This window comes from Varroa destructor, unplaced genomic scaffold, assembly GCF_002443255.2.
Source record: "Varroa destructor unplaced genomic scaffold, Vdes_3.0 BEIS01000002.1, whole genome shotgun sequence".
NCBI classification, from domain to species: domain Eukaryota; kingdom Metazoa; phylum Arthropoda; class Arachnida; order Mesostigmata; family Varroidae; genus Varroa; species Varroa destructor.
The window spans coordinates 3450146-3468273 of NW_019211455.1; the positions used below are offsets into that span (position 1 = coordinate 3450146).

General features: G+C 40.3%; 1 protein-coding gene across 1 annotated transcript; it reads left to right on the top strand.

Moving 5' to 3' along the window:
- The first annotated feature begins 580 nt into the window (after positions 1 to 580).
- On the top strand, positions 581 to 13779 carry LOC111245290 (tubulin alpha-8 chain-like). The gene is given in 8 exon segments (XM_086980495.1): positions 581 to 1253; positions 9380 to 9537; positions 9951 to 10073; positions 10844 to 11023; positions 11025 to 11176; positions 11179 to 11366; positions 11369 to 11434; positions 11705 to 13779. Coding segments are annotated over 5 exon segments (597 nt in total). The 5' UTR covers positions 581 to 1253; positions 9380 to 9537; positions 9951 to 10073; positions 10844 to 10871; the 3' UTR covers positions 11744 to 13779.
- Positions 13780 to 18128: the final 4349 nt, after the last annotated feature.

Consider the following 18128-nt stretch of genomic DNA (forward strand, 5'->3'; position numbering starts at 1 on the left):
AACGACAAGATACCGTCTGTCATTGTCATCGCAAGAGAAGATTCCCCAGAGTATATTAATGGTGCGTTTCAGAAGCTTTCTAAACTACCACTGGCTAAATATTTGGCAACACCAGTTGGATTCCGGATACATGGACAAACCTGAATGACAAAAGTGCCTGAGTACGGAGGAAATTGTTTGCGCCTCTGACGTTCTATCAGAACAGTTTAGATATGTGGCACGTCAATGACATACGAGGATCCCTCCAGTGTAATACATAACAAGCAAGAAACAAGTGTTCTTTCAGCGGAACAATTAAAGCAAGCATACATGGTTTTAACACGTAATATTCCGCAACTCCAAACATGACAGCGGGTGGCCCTGTTAGAAAAAATCGCATAAAGCGCATGACGTCTTCCTCAGAAGACTACAGAGGTACTTCGCCGTCTAGTTTTGTCTTTTTTTTCAGATTAAAACTATAATCAATCGTCCAACAGCACTGTACTAGTCTCATTACCTGTAAAATCTCGCACGAGTAATGGCTTTATTTATTTATTTATTATATACTTCTTTGTTTATTTGTATTTCTATAGGGTTTGGCAGCTCTCGAACGCTAACGCGACAATGAGTGCGATGTCGTTTCTAGCGACAGCATGTGCAGTATCTATGGGTTGCCTCCCTGGTTTGATCTGCCGCCATTGCTGTCGTCTGCTATTTTGTCTATATCTGTTGTCTTTTGCACGACGATAAACCGAAAAGGTTAACTCTTCGAAATGGACAACACAAAAAAAATAAAGGAACACATTTCAGTGGCTGTCAATAACGACGATTATGATGGCTGTCTATATGTGATAGTTTCGCATCAACAGCGCAAGCTCGATACAAAATCCATTTGTATAAAAAGAGGCATTGATAAGCCTAAGGACACGTTGTTTCCATATGTCTAAAAGTTTTTCGAAAACTAAGATAAATCAGAATTGTGAGGCGAAGGCGAACGTTACGCGAAAGTAGAAGCACGTAAAAATAGTGCAATATTAATATATTGGTGATCGGTACATGTGATGGTCAGCGATGCGCGGATAGCGGCTCACAGTTGCTTCTGATTTTATCAATATGGCTGACACAATATTGCCTATTTCCGTTAATCTATGCAAAGAACAAAGATTCATGCAGTGGTCAGCAAATATAATTGTTGTGATGCACATTGTCAAGTAAAATGCCTCGTAGCCAGCTGCAGGCGCTGCATAACTTACACTGCTCCTTATCGAAACCATGTACGTCAAATTACATTATAGACCTGGCTTAATAAACTAATATATTCCTTAGTTTTCAGCTTCTGTAGCCCTAAATGAAGTTTTAATAGGTGTGCCTTTTAGGATATGAAACGAATGAAGAATATGAATCGTTACCGAGCTTGAAGCAACGATCGAGCTAAGACATCCGTAGCAGTTAGAAAGACTTACAAAGGACCATGCTTTCTAACCGTATATAATAGTCCATAGCTAAAAACATAAATTCTGACATTTATTCATTTATTAGGATACTTAACGTCTAGTTCAACTTGTATGGTAAAAGTTTAATAATAATAATAAATAAATGTAATAATACGTGTATAGTGTAAACCGATCGAACGCAAGAAGAAGCCCAGCCTATTGAAACGTTAAGAACAACGTTACTCCGTTCCTGCGTAGCACGATGCTGTTCTCTTGATCGATATCTGCTATTTTCTGTAAACAATGATCGATACACTGGGTAAATAGTCAAAAACATTGTTTTTTAGGCACCATTCGCGTAGTGTCACAGACTGCTGACCCTTCTTGGCCACAAATGACAGGAATCGATGTAGACGAATATTTCTATAACAAACGGCGAGCTCATAACAGACTGAAGCTATCTTCCTTTGGGACGAAGGCGTACGTCGGCTTCAGCTCGTTTGATATTTGAGCTATAGTTAATATAACATTTTCTAGAAATTCTGTGATGCCTAGTCAACGGCGCGTTTTTTTTTCAGCCGTGAATTCAGCCGAAATATCCTTAAACAGATCATACTTTGCCACGTCAAGCGGGGCGGCGACTAGCCCACCCTTCTGAATCTACGTACCGTATAGACTCCTCATTCTGGTCAGCTGATTTCGTAATATAAGAGGTCTCTAAAACTGACTATACCCTTTCGTTCCTTTTTTGCCTATAACCTTAGGTTACTTTACCCGATTGATCGTACCGAAATGCCCTCGCTCGAACAGTGTATGCCTTCTGCCTAGTACAATGCCACAGCGCGTAGAATCGTTCACTCATGTTTGCGTTTTCCCCACAGTCAGTAATTGCTATGAAAGTCGACTGAGGAATAAGCGAAAGTATTTGTAACCTTTTCTAATCAATCTTGTCAATGTAATATCTGTTAGAACGCTACTTTATTATTATTATTATTATTATTATTTTTTTGGTTATTTTGATTTTTTTGAGTTATTTTGATGGGTCTTGTGATAATGTGCTAATATAGCAAGCATACAAAGCTGAGGCGCTGACAACAAAGCACTTCAACAGCGAAGATGATTTCCATGAACGGTATCGAGTAAAGCAATGAATAAACTTCACTGACCGTATTCGGGTCACTGGGTAACTGAAAGAATCTATGAAATATCGAGACGAAATCAATTCGTGATCATTGTTTCTAGAGCAAACGCTCGCGTCGTTCATGAAGAGTTAGGTGAGAGTTACGCCGGCCGAGCGATACAATATCAAGCAACGTTATGTCCATAGTTGGCTATACTATGGCCACTGCCATACAGGTTTCTGACGTTACAGCTTCTAGGTGGACAGCCCGCAACACACCAACAAATGTAAGCATCTAGTCGGGGTTCCTCTTTCTTTCACCTTATAGGGGCTACATGGATAGCGTCCGCCGACTGTTCGATAGTCAACAAAGCAGGCAGTGCGACACTCCCGCGGCCAGCGCCGGTAGCATATTCAAAAGTTGGCAAAGCTGGCCCGTAGTTGATAACGAAATGATTGATTAGCTAAAAACTAGATTGCCTGCTTTGCTACCGGTAGAATTCCGTGCACCGGTTCGAGTTGTCACTGATACCAATACACCTGTCATGTCCTACAGAAGCACACGGCCACGAGTAGCTCGTACAAAGCCGTCTCTGCAGGTTCACTGTCGACAGCGGTCGCTGTAGTGAGGTGGAGCCCCGCAGTGGTAAGTGAACTGCAGACAAAAACGGACACAAGCAATAACAACAATACTGGCAGTTCTATTCAGTTTGACTGTCGCGTTATCTACTTGAAGAATCGAACCGCGCCCACTGCTGGCAGCTGCAACAAGGCATACTCATAAACCGATAAAGGATAGTAGACGCTGCCGCGCTAATCAGCTGGTCATGACCTTTCGCACCGTAGCGTCCAGGCCCATCATATACTATCTATTTAGACTGAACCTAACACGAGAACGTTGCAAGATGGGTTGAATAAGAAATCTACAAGAAAATCTTAGATTTTTAGCGACCGAACGGATTCTCTGTTCTCGCTTGTCGCTGACCCGTTGTTAAACACTCAACACCTGCACTCTTTAAGATAGATAGTAAATCTGTGACGCAGAGGCAGTAGCGGTCGGACGGACGCACGGAAACAGGCTGAACAGAACGAAGAGTGAGACCCGATCACTCCGTACGTAGCAGCAAAGCGATGCTTTGGATAAAAAGTGTAGACAAGATTACGTGGGCTATCGTACACAGAAACTACTACTCAGCAGGAAGCATAAATAGGAATTGACGTTTTGCCTTACATTCGACGGACATGAAGTAGCAACAATAAACGAATAATTACAAGTCTAGAAGCCTAAGTAACATCGAAGAGTTCTAGGATTAGTCGCTCCTTTCCTCAGAAAAGCAGTAGTAATACGAAATGGGAGGGAAAACTCAGCGAGCTGTTGTTAAACCCGCGATATATCACCGTAAGTGAGGAGCGGATTAGAATCGCCGTGTCCATTCTTACCCAGCATTTCGCTGCACTGCCGCATGTGACTGCCGTCCAGTGCGAGCACCTATGCCGCTGTGCACACCGCTACACGTAGAACATTGTAACTTCAATAGATTTTGTGCATAACTAGCAGAGTCTTCAAGTCCTCAAATAAATTGAGCGTAGTAATGAAGGAACGCGTTGTGTAGCAAGATAATTTCACATGTTGAACATAATGCAAAGTTTGAAACAAAATATGGGTTCGAGTTTAGGTTGGCTTAGTTGTCATTATTAATATCTTTGTTAAGTAAATAGGCTAGCCTTACAATTGAGGGAAGTGATAATCTGGCGGAATAAATACACTTGACGAGATCTCGTCTGACGAGGAGGCTTACCTACGCAGATACCTCAGGTACAGCTGCAAGCTTCCAGTTGATTTGCGAACAATATGCCTGACTTGTTGGCCTATAGAATCACTCAGAAATAAGACGTTTCGTTGCCGAGAGTAAAATTTATGGTACGCTTTATATTTAGCTAATCCTTATTTGGTATCGTCCAGCTGGTCGAGTACCAAGGAGGAGTACTGCGCTCACCCTGTGTAGCTGATTAATATGTACACGTATAATATATGTATGCTGTCTGAAACAATGCTTAACGGCTTAAAAATCGGAACACCTAATCTATGAATGTTAAATCTCATTAGCAGTTCGCATCAAGTCAGGATTTTACCGCTAAACCCAAAATTTAAATATATTTAAATTAGTTTTTGATTGAAAAGCTTCACAAACTATTTCTTGAAATACCCAACTGTTTGTCTTTGGCTGATCACCGGTTGGGGCAAAGTTTTTGAAAAACTACAAATACGCTTTTAAGGTCTAACGAAATTGTAACGAAATGCGAAGATAACGAAGTGCGTAATGATAAGCCAGGACGAACTGTTAAAGTCAAATTCCCCATATTATTTTCAATACTATGAACAAAAAAGTCTTTCTATAGGTTAAAAAAAAAACAAAGCAGATCTCTGAAAACAAGAAATATTAAAAGAACAGTGTGCGCGTGCGTCCGTGTGTGCCAGGGGTATTGAACCAAGGATTCATGGGTATCCTAGAAACGGGTTAAGGACTTTGATTCACCGTGTGTATCACTTAAAATACCAGTACGAATGTAAACACTTCAAGGCTAATATGGCCTCAAAGTTAAAATGGGCTAGCTTATGATCTATTTGATAACAAAACGCATTCGGCAGTTGATTCGGTATCGTTATTTTATGTTAAATATAAACAATTGAACACAAGCTATTGCCGGCCTGCCTCAAACAATAAAACGAAATTTTCGTGCTAGTGAAGAACGCCAGATTCTGCGACACGCATCAATTGCATTGATAGTCTTCTTGCTAATTTCAGATCTATCTTAATAAGCTTTTTTTTGTTTGTGTACAAGGCCTCCGATGAAACTACTGATAATTGTTTCTAATCGTTTGACGTCGTTATCCAAAACGTCTCCCATCCCCCCAAGACCGCTTTGCGCTTATAACGGTCCTTTCCTTTGGAATAGAAAAATCCACGTTGAAAACACTATCAGAGACTTGTTTGTAGTCATCGCCACTTGACGAAACAGATTAATCCAAGCATTGATATATACAGTATTTGTAGTTATGAACTTGGATCTCGAACAATGGACTGCATCGCATTGTCTAAACTGACTTCGGCTGCCGGATAAAGCTACTGCCATTTGAAGAACATCAGCTTCGTGAGGACAGTCTAGAAAACCGCTGATGCAAAACGTAAATTTTACATTTTTCGAAATTAACCGTGGTCATGTAATCCATTATTGAGTTAGCTACTAAGCAAAACTTTAAACAAAGAATACTATACAATTTGTCATAAAATCTAAAAGCCTTATGGTACATCTCATATCTTGAAGTGTGCAAATTTATATATCATAATAGAAGCGATAGCTGATCTGTTCTGCTAGTCGGCAGTTATGAACAGCGAGTATAAAAAAAAGGAGATGTGTCCTGAAATCTCGAAGTAGGGGGTCTTACATTACTGGTTGCACCTACCCCCCACTTATTTAACTGTATAACCCAGATTTCAATGTGACCTATTGCTTTGATGGTGCATTTTTTATGCAGATGAATAAATGAAAGCAAGTATCGGTGCCATGCAACTGGTAAGTGCGCCAAAAAGATTTTTATACTAAAAAAAAATATTTTTTCATAGAAGAATCGACACCGTTAGCAACAAATATAACTAAATCCACAATATGCAGTAAACAAAGTAGTAGTCTTGTGTTAATGTTTACTGTTGATTACAATTGATTAACGAATTTTCTCATCAGTAATACGGTATTCGATTCTGTTCTACAGTTATACTTATGGTTCGTTTCTAAAAACGTCTAGTAGAAATACGTAACAGGATTCGCTCCGAGTCTGTTCCCTACGCTTTTCCGATTTCGCCCGCTGCTGAAACAGGGAAGATCGGCCATCGGTCGATAGGGGGCGCACTACTCTGATCGTCTCCGCTGTATTCATCAGTACTTATAATCCGTATTAGCGTATACGCACAAAGATGAACCTAGCTTAAGTCAATTGTAGATTCGATTCTAGCGCTTCGAACCGGTTTAGTGTTACGTACAGGGAGTATTCACTGCTTAAATAAGAACCTCGCCACTTCGCAGTTGCTCGTCGCTTCAATCTTAAGCCCTGTTCTACGCTGACAGGCAAAAGCCGATCGCCCTATACTAACCAGTAATGCCGAAGACGCAGTACCGCATAACAAAGGGGGTAGACGTGACGCATTCGATGCTGCATAATAAATTCAGTGTATGCGACGATGCATAGCGCAGTGACGTTACTATTCGTAACGTCATTATACAGATGTTCATGTTTTGGAACGCTGAAGCCGGGACGTTTGTTGATGTGAAGTTGGTTGCTATCGCAACGTGGTCGAACTATCGAGAAGCGCTGCAGGCTACTGCCTAAGCTTATAAGCATGTGAGAACTCGAGTCAGCTCGGTCAGCACCAGCACAAGGGACAGTAACAGATTGATTGCGTAGTCCGACTTCCTATGGCTGGTCAGGAGCCGCTGGGCGATTCTCAGTCTGGCCCACGACGTCGCTATGGCCATCATCGCTGCTTTCATCCTCGGCGGAACATGGACTAAAATGGGTGGACGTTTTCGCCAGGTGCACGCACCTGTTGCGCTTGTTCCAAGAACGACGAAAAAAAAACCAAAATAAGCCCTGGCGCAACAGCCTACGCTGTATCATACACCGTGCTTAGATAAAACTGATCGTTCATCAGACTGTATTCTCATTGAGTTGATGACATCTACTAAAATGTGTAGGTCAGCAAAAGGCACTATATTTGAATGAAGTAGTGAAGAGCGCTTAATTGTGTTGCGAGAGGAACGGTTATTGATGACCAAAGGCGGAAGAGTACTTTATTCTTTTCGGGTCCTATCCCTTAGTTAGTCTGACAGGTTCATCCTGTAGTATAACACAATGCCCGTCACGTCGACCGTACCTACGAGAGCGAACATGAGCTCACCACGTGACGGTACGAACGAATTTCCCTTATGATGTAATTTATTAGCTGAGAAATGTTTTCGGCTAATCGGTTCCACAATTCATCAACATTGGCCGTCTGATTTGAGAAATTATTGCCTGAGCCTATCGACTAATAGCAAAAGCCAATACATGGTACTACTGTTTATAATCAAACGTTAAAGTAGATACTTCCTTGGACCAACGCTTCGTTAACTACAAGATGTGCAGAAAACGAATAACAACAAGTTACTATAGACAGTTATTTTCAAGTTACGCACTAAGTATCTAAAGCCTGATTAATGCCTAATGTTTTTCCAAACGTCAAATCTCGCATGGAGTCAAAACGGGAAATGACCCCTTCTCTGAATGCGTTTATATGATCAAACTATAACGCACTGGACTCCTTTGGACCTAAATAGGTCTGACGCCTCAGGATCGGCTAATAAAATTACATGAATTTCGTACGTTAACTCCTCAGATTCGTTTCCATGTATACTATCATAAGCCTGTCATTAACTTCATTGTCACCTTGGGATATATACGTTAGCTTTAATACGACCACGAGCATTCACTAGACCGAATGATTTCAACTGGCTCAAAAGATGTTTCCACATTAAGTTGGTGAGAGTCATCTTCCTATATGAATTTTACCGCCACGATTTGGCTATAACCGCTGTATCCGGATCACAAGAGACTGCCACCCCCAACATCGAGATTATAGCTAAGTTGAACTTCAAGACTTGAATTTTAGATTAAGGCGAGAAATTGAATGTTTCGTATAGAGGTTGACGTACTTTTAATACTCGATTAAATGGAAAATTTAACTAAGAAAGAAAAATGCATTTTCACGCTGTTTGAAATTATTCAGAAATTCCTTATGTAACATTTACTACTACTACTCAGTGGTAGGATTCCTATGAAAAAGAGGTAATTTCAAATATAGGGAAACAGGACTAGAATGTTTTTGGTCCGGTTTTTGGTACTATTTCGATCACTATTATAGTAGTTGCTATTGTGGAAGTTTGGAAACAAAGATGTTCACATGGGTTAGTTACTACACATCTTAGAAAATCACCATCTAAACATGCTAAGTGTTATTGGGAATAGGCAAATTAATGCTAAAAAAATCCATACATAATTTTATAAGCGTTTGTTAAACTAAGTCCTTTTCTCTGCTTTGGTCATGTGGTGTGTATATATATAGAAGCGTATCTACCAATAAATGTTGATATTGTGATACTGTTAAAATGCGATAAAAATCGGTCTTGACGAAACTTTTTGATAGTTTCCATGTTGCAATATTGACCCTTGGTATCAATATACCATTGTTTATTTTACATTAATATAAACGATTTGATTATTTGGTTTATTAAGGAGTTTTCACTATTGTCTTTACGTCGACGCAAGAACCACGAGCCAGCATTAAAGATGCGTGAAATTATCTCCCATGACGCCGGCCAGGCAGGTTGCCAGATCGGCAATGGCTGCTGGGAGCTTGACTGCATCAAACATGGAATACAGTTAAACGGAAAAAAGGTGTTTGTGTTTTTTTTTTCGTGAAAAAAACACTGTATTTTCCAAATGTTTTGCTGACATTATCTCTGTTACGATACATAGATCTTTTGTCAATGAGCAGAGACACATGTTACATGACGATTTGCCACGTTCTAGTAGCCGTTCAAATGCTAGGTGACACAGCGTGGTCTAATCGCGACGATCCGTTTGACGCGCTCTTCCCGGAAACGGGCAGCAGAAAGCATGTTCTCCGTGCGATATTGGTTGATCTCTGATAAAGTGGTGAAAAATGTGTTTGAGGTATTGGAAATGGAATGAAAACGACCTCCAACACCTTATCAAGAGCAGTTTCTCAATATCTATGCTATTATTTTCCAGAGACGACTGTTCCATCCGAAGCAGCCGAAAAGAGGATGCTGCCCAACAACTATGCAAGGGCCCATCGCAAAGAGCTGATTGATATGGCGCTTGACACGTTAGCTAGAAGGCAGGAAAAAATTGCTAATATCCTGAACTCTAGCAACACGTTTAGTTAGGTACGGCGCACATGATTTTTAACATGTTGACCTCGGTATTGATCAATGCATGCAGGCTAAAATAATGCCAATAGTTCAAAAACAGTACCGTGTCATTGAGAAACTTACTAGATATAATACAACGCCATAGAATGATCAACATGTATGAGCTCTAATAAGAAACTGCCGAGCTTAGGCGAAATAGCTAATGTTCAAGCATAGCCTGAATGTACAAAATGCACCACTGAGGTGCATTCGTTTGTTACTTCCCTTCGGCGACCCCACTAAACTTCTCAGATGTTTTTCACTACGCATAGCCTGCTTGACCTGCACTACATTGACCTCGTAATCTTCTTTTAATTCTACTTACGCAAAGATATATTATTTATCAGTGTATTTTTGCGTAATAGAAGTTTCGGCTCGTTACTCGATAGGATTCGAAGTGAAGCTGACTTATGTTCGGGCCTTGAGGAGCTTCTTGATCTTCCACTCGTTTGGAGGCAATACTTGCTCTGGGTTTACGTCTCTTCCTATCGACCACCTCTCGGTCGACCATGGTGAGTATGTAGATATCGTAATGTGTCTAATTTAACATTAATGATTTGAAACTTGTTTGTATTCTATTGCAAATCCCCAGCAGTAATAGGACCTAATTTGTACAATTAGGTTTGCGATTCAGTGACTGGCTAGTTCCGCGTCCATCAAATTTCTCAGCAAATCCTGCTACGAACATTCTGTTTCGAATTAATACTTAGTCAATTCCTTGAAATGAAAGAAAAATGTACCACTGTCCATACACCATAACGCAAATGACCACTGACTAGTATTAACCGTTGGTAGTTCTTAGTATTTTTTAATGAGACAATGCTCCTTTAGAATAGCTAACAAACAGTTGTATATACCTAGAAAAACTATGAGACCATCGGCAAATACGTTACTTTTGTTCTTTTTTAGTTGATTGCATCTATTGATTCGGGTAGATATCACTTTTGTTCGATGCAGTCGTTTTGTATTGATTTTTATTTAAAAAAAAAAAAAAAAAAACCTACTTTTTTACTAAGTTAGCTCTATTTACCTGTAGTATTAGTCTGCCTTCAATCAAATGCTCGTATATTTATAATCGCCACACATCTACGTATAACAACAGTAACATTATATAGTTGTAACAGATGCATGAGATGTGTGAGAATAAATGCACCGATTTGGACATGTTATTTGTACCTATATTGCACGGCCTATCCATATAAGTATATATGCAACGAACCTATGCAGCTATACTAATGAAATACTTCCATGTTATATTCTTATTCGTCGGCCGGCTTGTCAGTTTCTTTCGTTACTCTCCTAGGGAAAAAATGGAACCGGAATACTCAGGGCCGCAAATTTCGACCGCTGTTGCGGAACCCTACAAGTCTGCCCTGACAGCTCACTACACTTTGGAGCACTGCGCCTCCATGGTCGACAACGAAGTTGTATACGACACCTGCTGCAAGTACCTCGACGTACGGGGCCACCTACGCTAGCCTTAGCCTTAGCTCCTCGATAACAGCCTCATTGCATTTCGATCCTAGAGAGTTTCAGGCCAACCTGTTTCCTTACCCACGGATACATTTTCGGCTCGTCACATATGCGCCTATCTTCCCCACAAAGAAGGCCTATCATGCAGCGTATCCGGGATATCCGCAGCATGCTTTGATTCTGACCTGCAGATTGTTAAATGCGGCCCACACCAAGAAAAATGCATGGCCTGCTGCCTATCGACTCGTGGCGACGTCGTGCCGAAAGGCGTCAACGCGGCGGCTGTAACGATTAAAACGGAACGTACGATCCAGTTTATAGATTGGTGTTCTAGGCTGGCTTCAAGGCCGGTATCAACTATAAGCCGTCGACGGTCGTTCCAGGAGAAGATATTGCCAAGGTAGTATACACTCGTATGCGCATACAGTAGTAGGTATTATAGGTAGGTTTGTGATTAAGCTGACGCGTAATTGTCGCACTTGTGCAGTTGGTGTTTATTATCTTTTTTTTTATTTACATATCTATTATACTATTTATGATGAGTTTGTTTTTAGTTGACAACGGTAATGGTCGTTTCTAAAATTGCCGACTTCGTCATTGTTCTACATGCAAAGGCAATCGTCGAAACTTTACTCGATACTTAACCGCAAATTTGATTTAATGTACGCAGAGCGCGCTCTCGGTCACAGGTGCGCTGGCGAGTGTGTAGAAGACGGTGAATTCTTCGAGGCGTGCGAAGACCTTGCAATTCTGAAGAAATACTATGAAGAGGTTGGCATGGCTCACAGGTAGGCGAAGACGACGAAGAGCATTAAAAGTTCATACGTACATAGCGGCGCTTCAGCAAACAGACGATCCCACCGTCACGACGTTTGTGGTTTTTCCTAGAACGGCACAGCTATAACTGTGTCACCAGACGAAACTAATAGAATCTAAGCATTTGCATTACTTACTATGATATGGCCTATTTTATGATAATGCTAATTACTGTTTGCAGTCAATTGCAGACGGGAATGTGCGTCTGAGAATTTCCAGGACCAGCGTTGGGGCCTACGAGGAAAAAGTTTATCATAGACTGTTTCACTGACCAGAAGCGGTACTACTAGCTAGTGAAATAATTAGAGAAATTTATTAATTAAGGAAAGACGGATAGAATAGCTTACGCTACGTGTTTTGTTTAGATAACGATGGCTGCGATCATTGCTGAAGCGAAAGACGGAATAGGGAATCTTACATCTGGCTCAGGTCGATTTTTTTAGGATGTTTATAATCCCAGAATTGGTGTCCAATTGGTTAGAATTCATTCGTAAGTGCAAGAACAAAAAAATATCAACACAAATATGTTACATTCGTTCGTTTGCCCCCAATAGAACTTTTTTTGTTTCCCGCGGACAAAACCCTCGCAGGATCTTGTACGTGTGCAATCCATGTGAATCGATTAGAAATTATCATGATATCCAAACATTACCAAAAAAAAAAACTGATATTAACTCGTATGTACTATCCTCGTGTGTTCTATTTTAGCTTCCACCCAACTCATATACATCTAACGTTTACCAGCCGCACTTTATAACAGTTCTACTTAGTAAATTGGAACACGGTCAAGCAGTATGAATCCCCAAAAGGGTAGTTATTGACCCAGTTCACGGAAACAGCGTTACTAGATCACTGCGGTTTTGACTTTCTAAGCCATAACGGCAATTAGGAGGTGGTGCACTAGATGACTGCAACAACAGCGATAACCAATTTGATTATCTCATCTTTATATCTCCTACGTAGCCAACTATCCATACTCAGCTTTTACTGAAAAATCCACAGTATCCGCTTGAATTTCTAGCTTAGAACATATAACGTACGTATCGGTCAGACAGATCTAAAGATTCACATTATCAGTTCGGCAATACAAAAGTATTTTTATCGATATTTTTTTTTTATCAATAAGAAATAATCTTTCCTATGAGACGCCTTGTTTTCTAAGCTTCCTCATTTTCGAACATCAATTTCGTTTGAACAGATCGTCATCTGTACTGTTTTCTCAACATTGTAAGCTGCTACTTAACTTAGTGTAACTTAAACGTATTATCGCTAGCGGATCACTGAATTTGGCTAGAAGTGTGTGTGATTCCCTAGCGCGCTCTGTCTTTTGCCCCATGATCAATAGGCAACTGTCTTTTCAGTATAGACTTTTCCAATCAAAAAACGTATAGGTTTGTAGCCACGAAAGGATGCGTAACGTTATGAAAGAAGCGAACATAGTCGCTCGAATTTAGAAGCTGAGGCTGAATCGAGTGAGGGAAAGGTCACAGTATGCAACACCCATTATCATAACCTTCTAGCCTTCACAGCATGAAACAAGAAACATTCATAATACCGAAAGCCTGTATTACAAGAATCGTTCGCCGTGGTGGCACAATTACCAACAGAAAGAGGCGGTTATACTGGACGACTTCTATGGTTGGCTTCAATGGGACGAACTCCTCAACATATCCTCCAAAATCCTGCTACCCGTCCAATGTCGAAGCCAATTTACGATTGAAACAATTATCATTACATCAAATACTCACCCTCTGGTCTGCCACCGCTTCCCTGGGTTCAACGTAGCCCCACTTTTATCGGACCGGATTAATGCACTTGTGCAAACATATAACGACAGTACTCCTATTACTGTTACTTATCATAATGTAAATGATTTAATGTTAATAAACAGAGCTTTAAATCTTATTTAAACATAATGTGTTGGTTTTATAGATGATTTTGGTGTACCTTTATAAGTATTAAATTTAGCATAGATATAACTACTTTAAATCGATACATATATGTAGGAATTGAGTCATCGGGCATTGCATAGTTAGGCCATTCTATTATAGGTCAATTCATAGGTGTTGCTATTTTTTGTGGTATTGTTGACGCTGCTTGAATATTTAATAAATATTTAGGTGTTATTTTAAAAAAAATTGATTATGTTGAGGATTATAATGTTTAACTCCTTGTCCATTTAATAATACATTTAATCTTATATGATATGATTTGAAACATGTTGCTATATCTTCTATTGTTGGGTGTGCCACTGTTTCCGGTGTAATACGAAATAAATATTTTAACACTTCTAAATATCTCTAATCATCATCTATTTCTTTGTAGTAAATCTTGTAGTAAAACAGTTGAGATTATAAATTTATGAATTTTTCTGGATGTTGCATAATTAATTAACTATGGTAAATTTGTTCCATCATATTCGGTGATAATTTTTTTACGACATAATCTATTCCGATAAATCCTCCCTCCATTACGTTCACGAATAATTCTACGACGGTAACGTTGTACCTTTGTGCTACGCGTTCTATTACGTGCCATACGAGTAGCGTTACGGATAGCCGTTGATGCGCGTAAACAAAATTTCTAAACAATCCAGTTCCGCTTGGCCCTGTTACTGCTGTTAACAGTGGTGGTCCTGCGTATTTTATTGTATCTTGAATTGCTTGTTGTTTTACTAAGTCCCTTGATTGATTGATTGATAATTGTGGTACTCTTCGCAGCAGTGGTTGTAGTTCAATGTCACCCATGAACCTATTGTAAACACCAACATGCGCTGGAAAACTCGCGCGCATATTCTATTGAATACTTAATGAGTGACCGTTGTCGCTTGGCAGACGTTCATCCTTTGAGGCAATTCACGAGACGGTCCCCCTCGATCTCAGACGGCTGTGTCCAGGCAAGATTTCTTCATTTAGGTTTGGACAACCATTTTGGAATTGCGCAAATTGAGGTTAAATAGTCACCTTCAATGTGGGCCTCGCATGGAATGTAGTGTAAAATTTTTCAGCTGCTTCAGATGAAGTTGGACACTAGCGAAGCGCAAATTGAAGTGGCCATCGAGAATAGTGGATGCACACTTGATTGTTACATTAAATGGATAATATAAGCGGGTGAATAAGTTCCGGAGCTAATCCGAAAGCTGAAGTTCACCAGTATCGAAACGGCATTTAATTGTTACCAATAGCACGCACCTTGAGAAAATTCAGGTGCGATATACGTTAGCATCAAATATAAGTAATTGATCAAATTTAGCTTAGGATTGTTGTCGGCACCGCTAGACTAGGCAGTACTTTCTAAAAAATTTAACAGTTCAAAGAAGATCACCGAGCTTCAGTGATTCTTCAAACATGATTATGCTACAGATTTTACAGGCAGCAATGTATGCCTGACAAAATGAAAATTGAAATCCAGATAGTGATAAACACACTACAATCAATACTTCGCTGTCATAATACACTGAGTTTCCGCCGATTGTCTTTGTTTGACGATGGCTTGTTATCTGTCCCATATAGTGGCAAATAGGCCGTGGTTTCTAAGCATGCCACTTGTCTCTGTTATTAATCTTTTCACACCCCATGTAGAGACGTCATCATCAGACCGAAGCGAGCGAAGCCTTTAGTGCTCGTACGCTTCTTCGTTCGTATCCTTGGCTCGTATCGTAACTGGTAGATGACACTGTGAAGGAGTGACCGCTTTCCTTTAATTAACTACGCTTCTTCGCTGTATAAGTGTTTCTGTGCCTTCCCAAAGGACCACAAAGGCATCCAGGGGTGTCCAGCTATATCAGCAGAATCATTTTCATTTAAGGAACTGACGGTCGCCTTCCACGCGGCGGCGGCGGCGGCGGCGGCGGCGGCGGCGACGACTGTTGCGACCACGACCGTATGCACCAACCTGAACAAGCAAGAAGGCCGTTATCCGGCTAAGCCGCTGCATAAAAAAATATGCTCGTATACGATGGATATTTGTGTGTGTGTGTGCGTACTGCAGCAGACATATATACTCGAGGGCCAGTGCACCTGGGCAGTAGCTGTCGGTTTGACGTAGTGTCATCATCTTAAGGCTCTGGGGAAGGGAAATAGCTTCGAGTACCGCAAGTGTACACTGTTCATCTGTCGCCATGACGGCGTCTTTGCAGTGTCGCTCCGACGAGGCTTGTGGCGATGGTGCTGCCGTCAGTAGTAATTGCACCAGTGTTGAGACGATCTTGCCCGGCCGATTCGTGACGCCGACACAGCCGTTCGCAGATACAGCACAAATGGGACAATGAACAAGTAACCACATATAAAAGGGTCTTTGAAAGAGCCTCAGAACATCTGTTACTGATAGAGAAAGCACACACTCCTATGTACACACCACGATACAATATGAATAATACCTCGACTATGATATAATCCCGCTGTGACGAGTGCACACTCGATCGCATTTCCCTTTCAGGGCTTTTACAGCATATATTTTTAATAGATTCTGTTTTATCTGTTTAGTTAGTCTGGTGAAAGAGCGTTTGTCGATGCAGTGAGATCCCTTGACATATCATGACTCATCCATAACACATGTGGTTAAAGGGAACTATCGAATAAGTTAGTGATCAGAATAATGGCCCTACCGTTGCAACGTCCAATAATGTTAAGGTGCTAGAGTTACTGGTTTTTGCATGTGGCTCGACGGAATTTCCTCGTTCCTTAGCGCTTGTAATAGATATACTATAGTACAGAGCGCGTAACTTACCTAGATAAAGTCATCATTGTGCACAGCGTGTGTTCGTAGGATAATATCAGCCCAGTTTCCGCAATAGGTTGTATCTATTTTCATACTACTTAAATTTATCATCAGGAAGTTACCAAATCGGAGATGCTTGCCGATTAAGGAAGGGATTAGGAACGGCATTTGCAATATGGCAGAAGATGATTATAATTGTGGCTAGTGTTCGTCGTATTGTTACCTCTTTAATGGAGGTAATGATTTTTAGAAAATCTTGTCTCAATCACAGAAAGTGAACTAGAAGCGTTTGCCAAGCTGATATATTTATCGAGTATTCCGAATCCTTGTCAACACTTCTACTTTATATTGGAGGCATATCAAGGAACGTTTTTACTATCTCTACTGAACAAAGCACGATAATGTCACTATTGTTATCGTGCAGTTTTTTTCGGTTTTTCTTGCTAGCCAAAAGTATCTTAGTAGCCGGAACTTAGAGAGATCTCCAAGGAAATAGCGTCTCGAAAGTTAAATAGATGGTTAACCCTGAATCAAATCGACTATGGAATTCCTTCATGCGTACGAATTAAGCTTTCAAGCTATAGTGTACGTAGTCCTTTACTGGGCCTGAATGTTACATATGAGCAAATCCAAAATATAAGATTTTTACTCTACCTCGTCTGTTCACAAGTACAAAAGGGTTAGATCGAACAGCTACAGCTAGTAGCATATGAAATCGCTCTTCAAGGACAATTAATCAACCGTAGATAATATAGACTTGAGTCGAATAATATTTGTAAGATGGCAGCATCGGCCTACTTGAGTTATACCTAAGCTCTCAACCCTTGAAACAATGAACCCGTTTCGTATTTTTATAGTGAGGACAAAGTTCATCGCAACACAAGCTATGAGTTGGGGCAAAACAGTCATAAAAGGATAATCCTTCGCGACTTTTTTGTCGATAAGGATTTACGGAAAGGGATAATATGTCTATGAACAAACATGTCAGGCCATAAGGGCATCGGAACTTTTTGTTTGGTGCGCTCTGACGTACTTCAAATATATAAGAGACAGATCAAAATTACGGCTTAGAACTGAAATAAAAATATCCGTGGACTTCATGTTTTTGATGTTACTAAATCGCTGTAGCGGCTTTGATACGAACTGCGGAATAGCTAATAGCGGAAAGATGGCCTGCAATAACACCTATGAAACGGGACAATATTAGAAAAACTCGAGCGACTGGATCCAAAAACAGTTAAAAAACGAGAATCTTTTTAACTGAATTGAAAAACAATTCGATTTTGAAGAAACGTTTGTACTTCCATATAGAACTCCCTTCAGGATGTATTTGCGATTCTTACCAATGCAATGGAAAGTCATGGCATAAATCGAGAACGGTGGTTTCTATAACGGCTCCCGAAGTTACCTTAGGGCAATAATTTCATAATGAAAAAATTGTTTAGATAAGAGGTAATAACTTATATCTATCCATTATGCCCGCTAGACTTTTTTTTTGCGCCGGAAATAGTGCAACAATTTATTACGAAGAAATGTACCGATTTACCGCGAACCTGCTT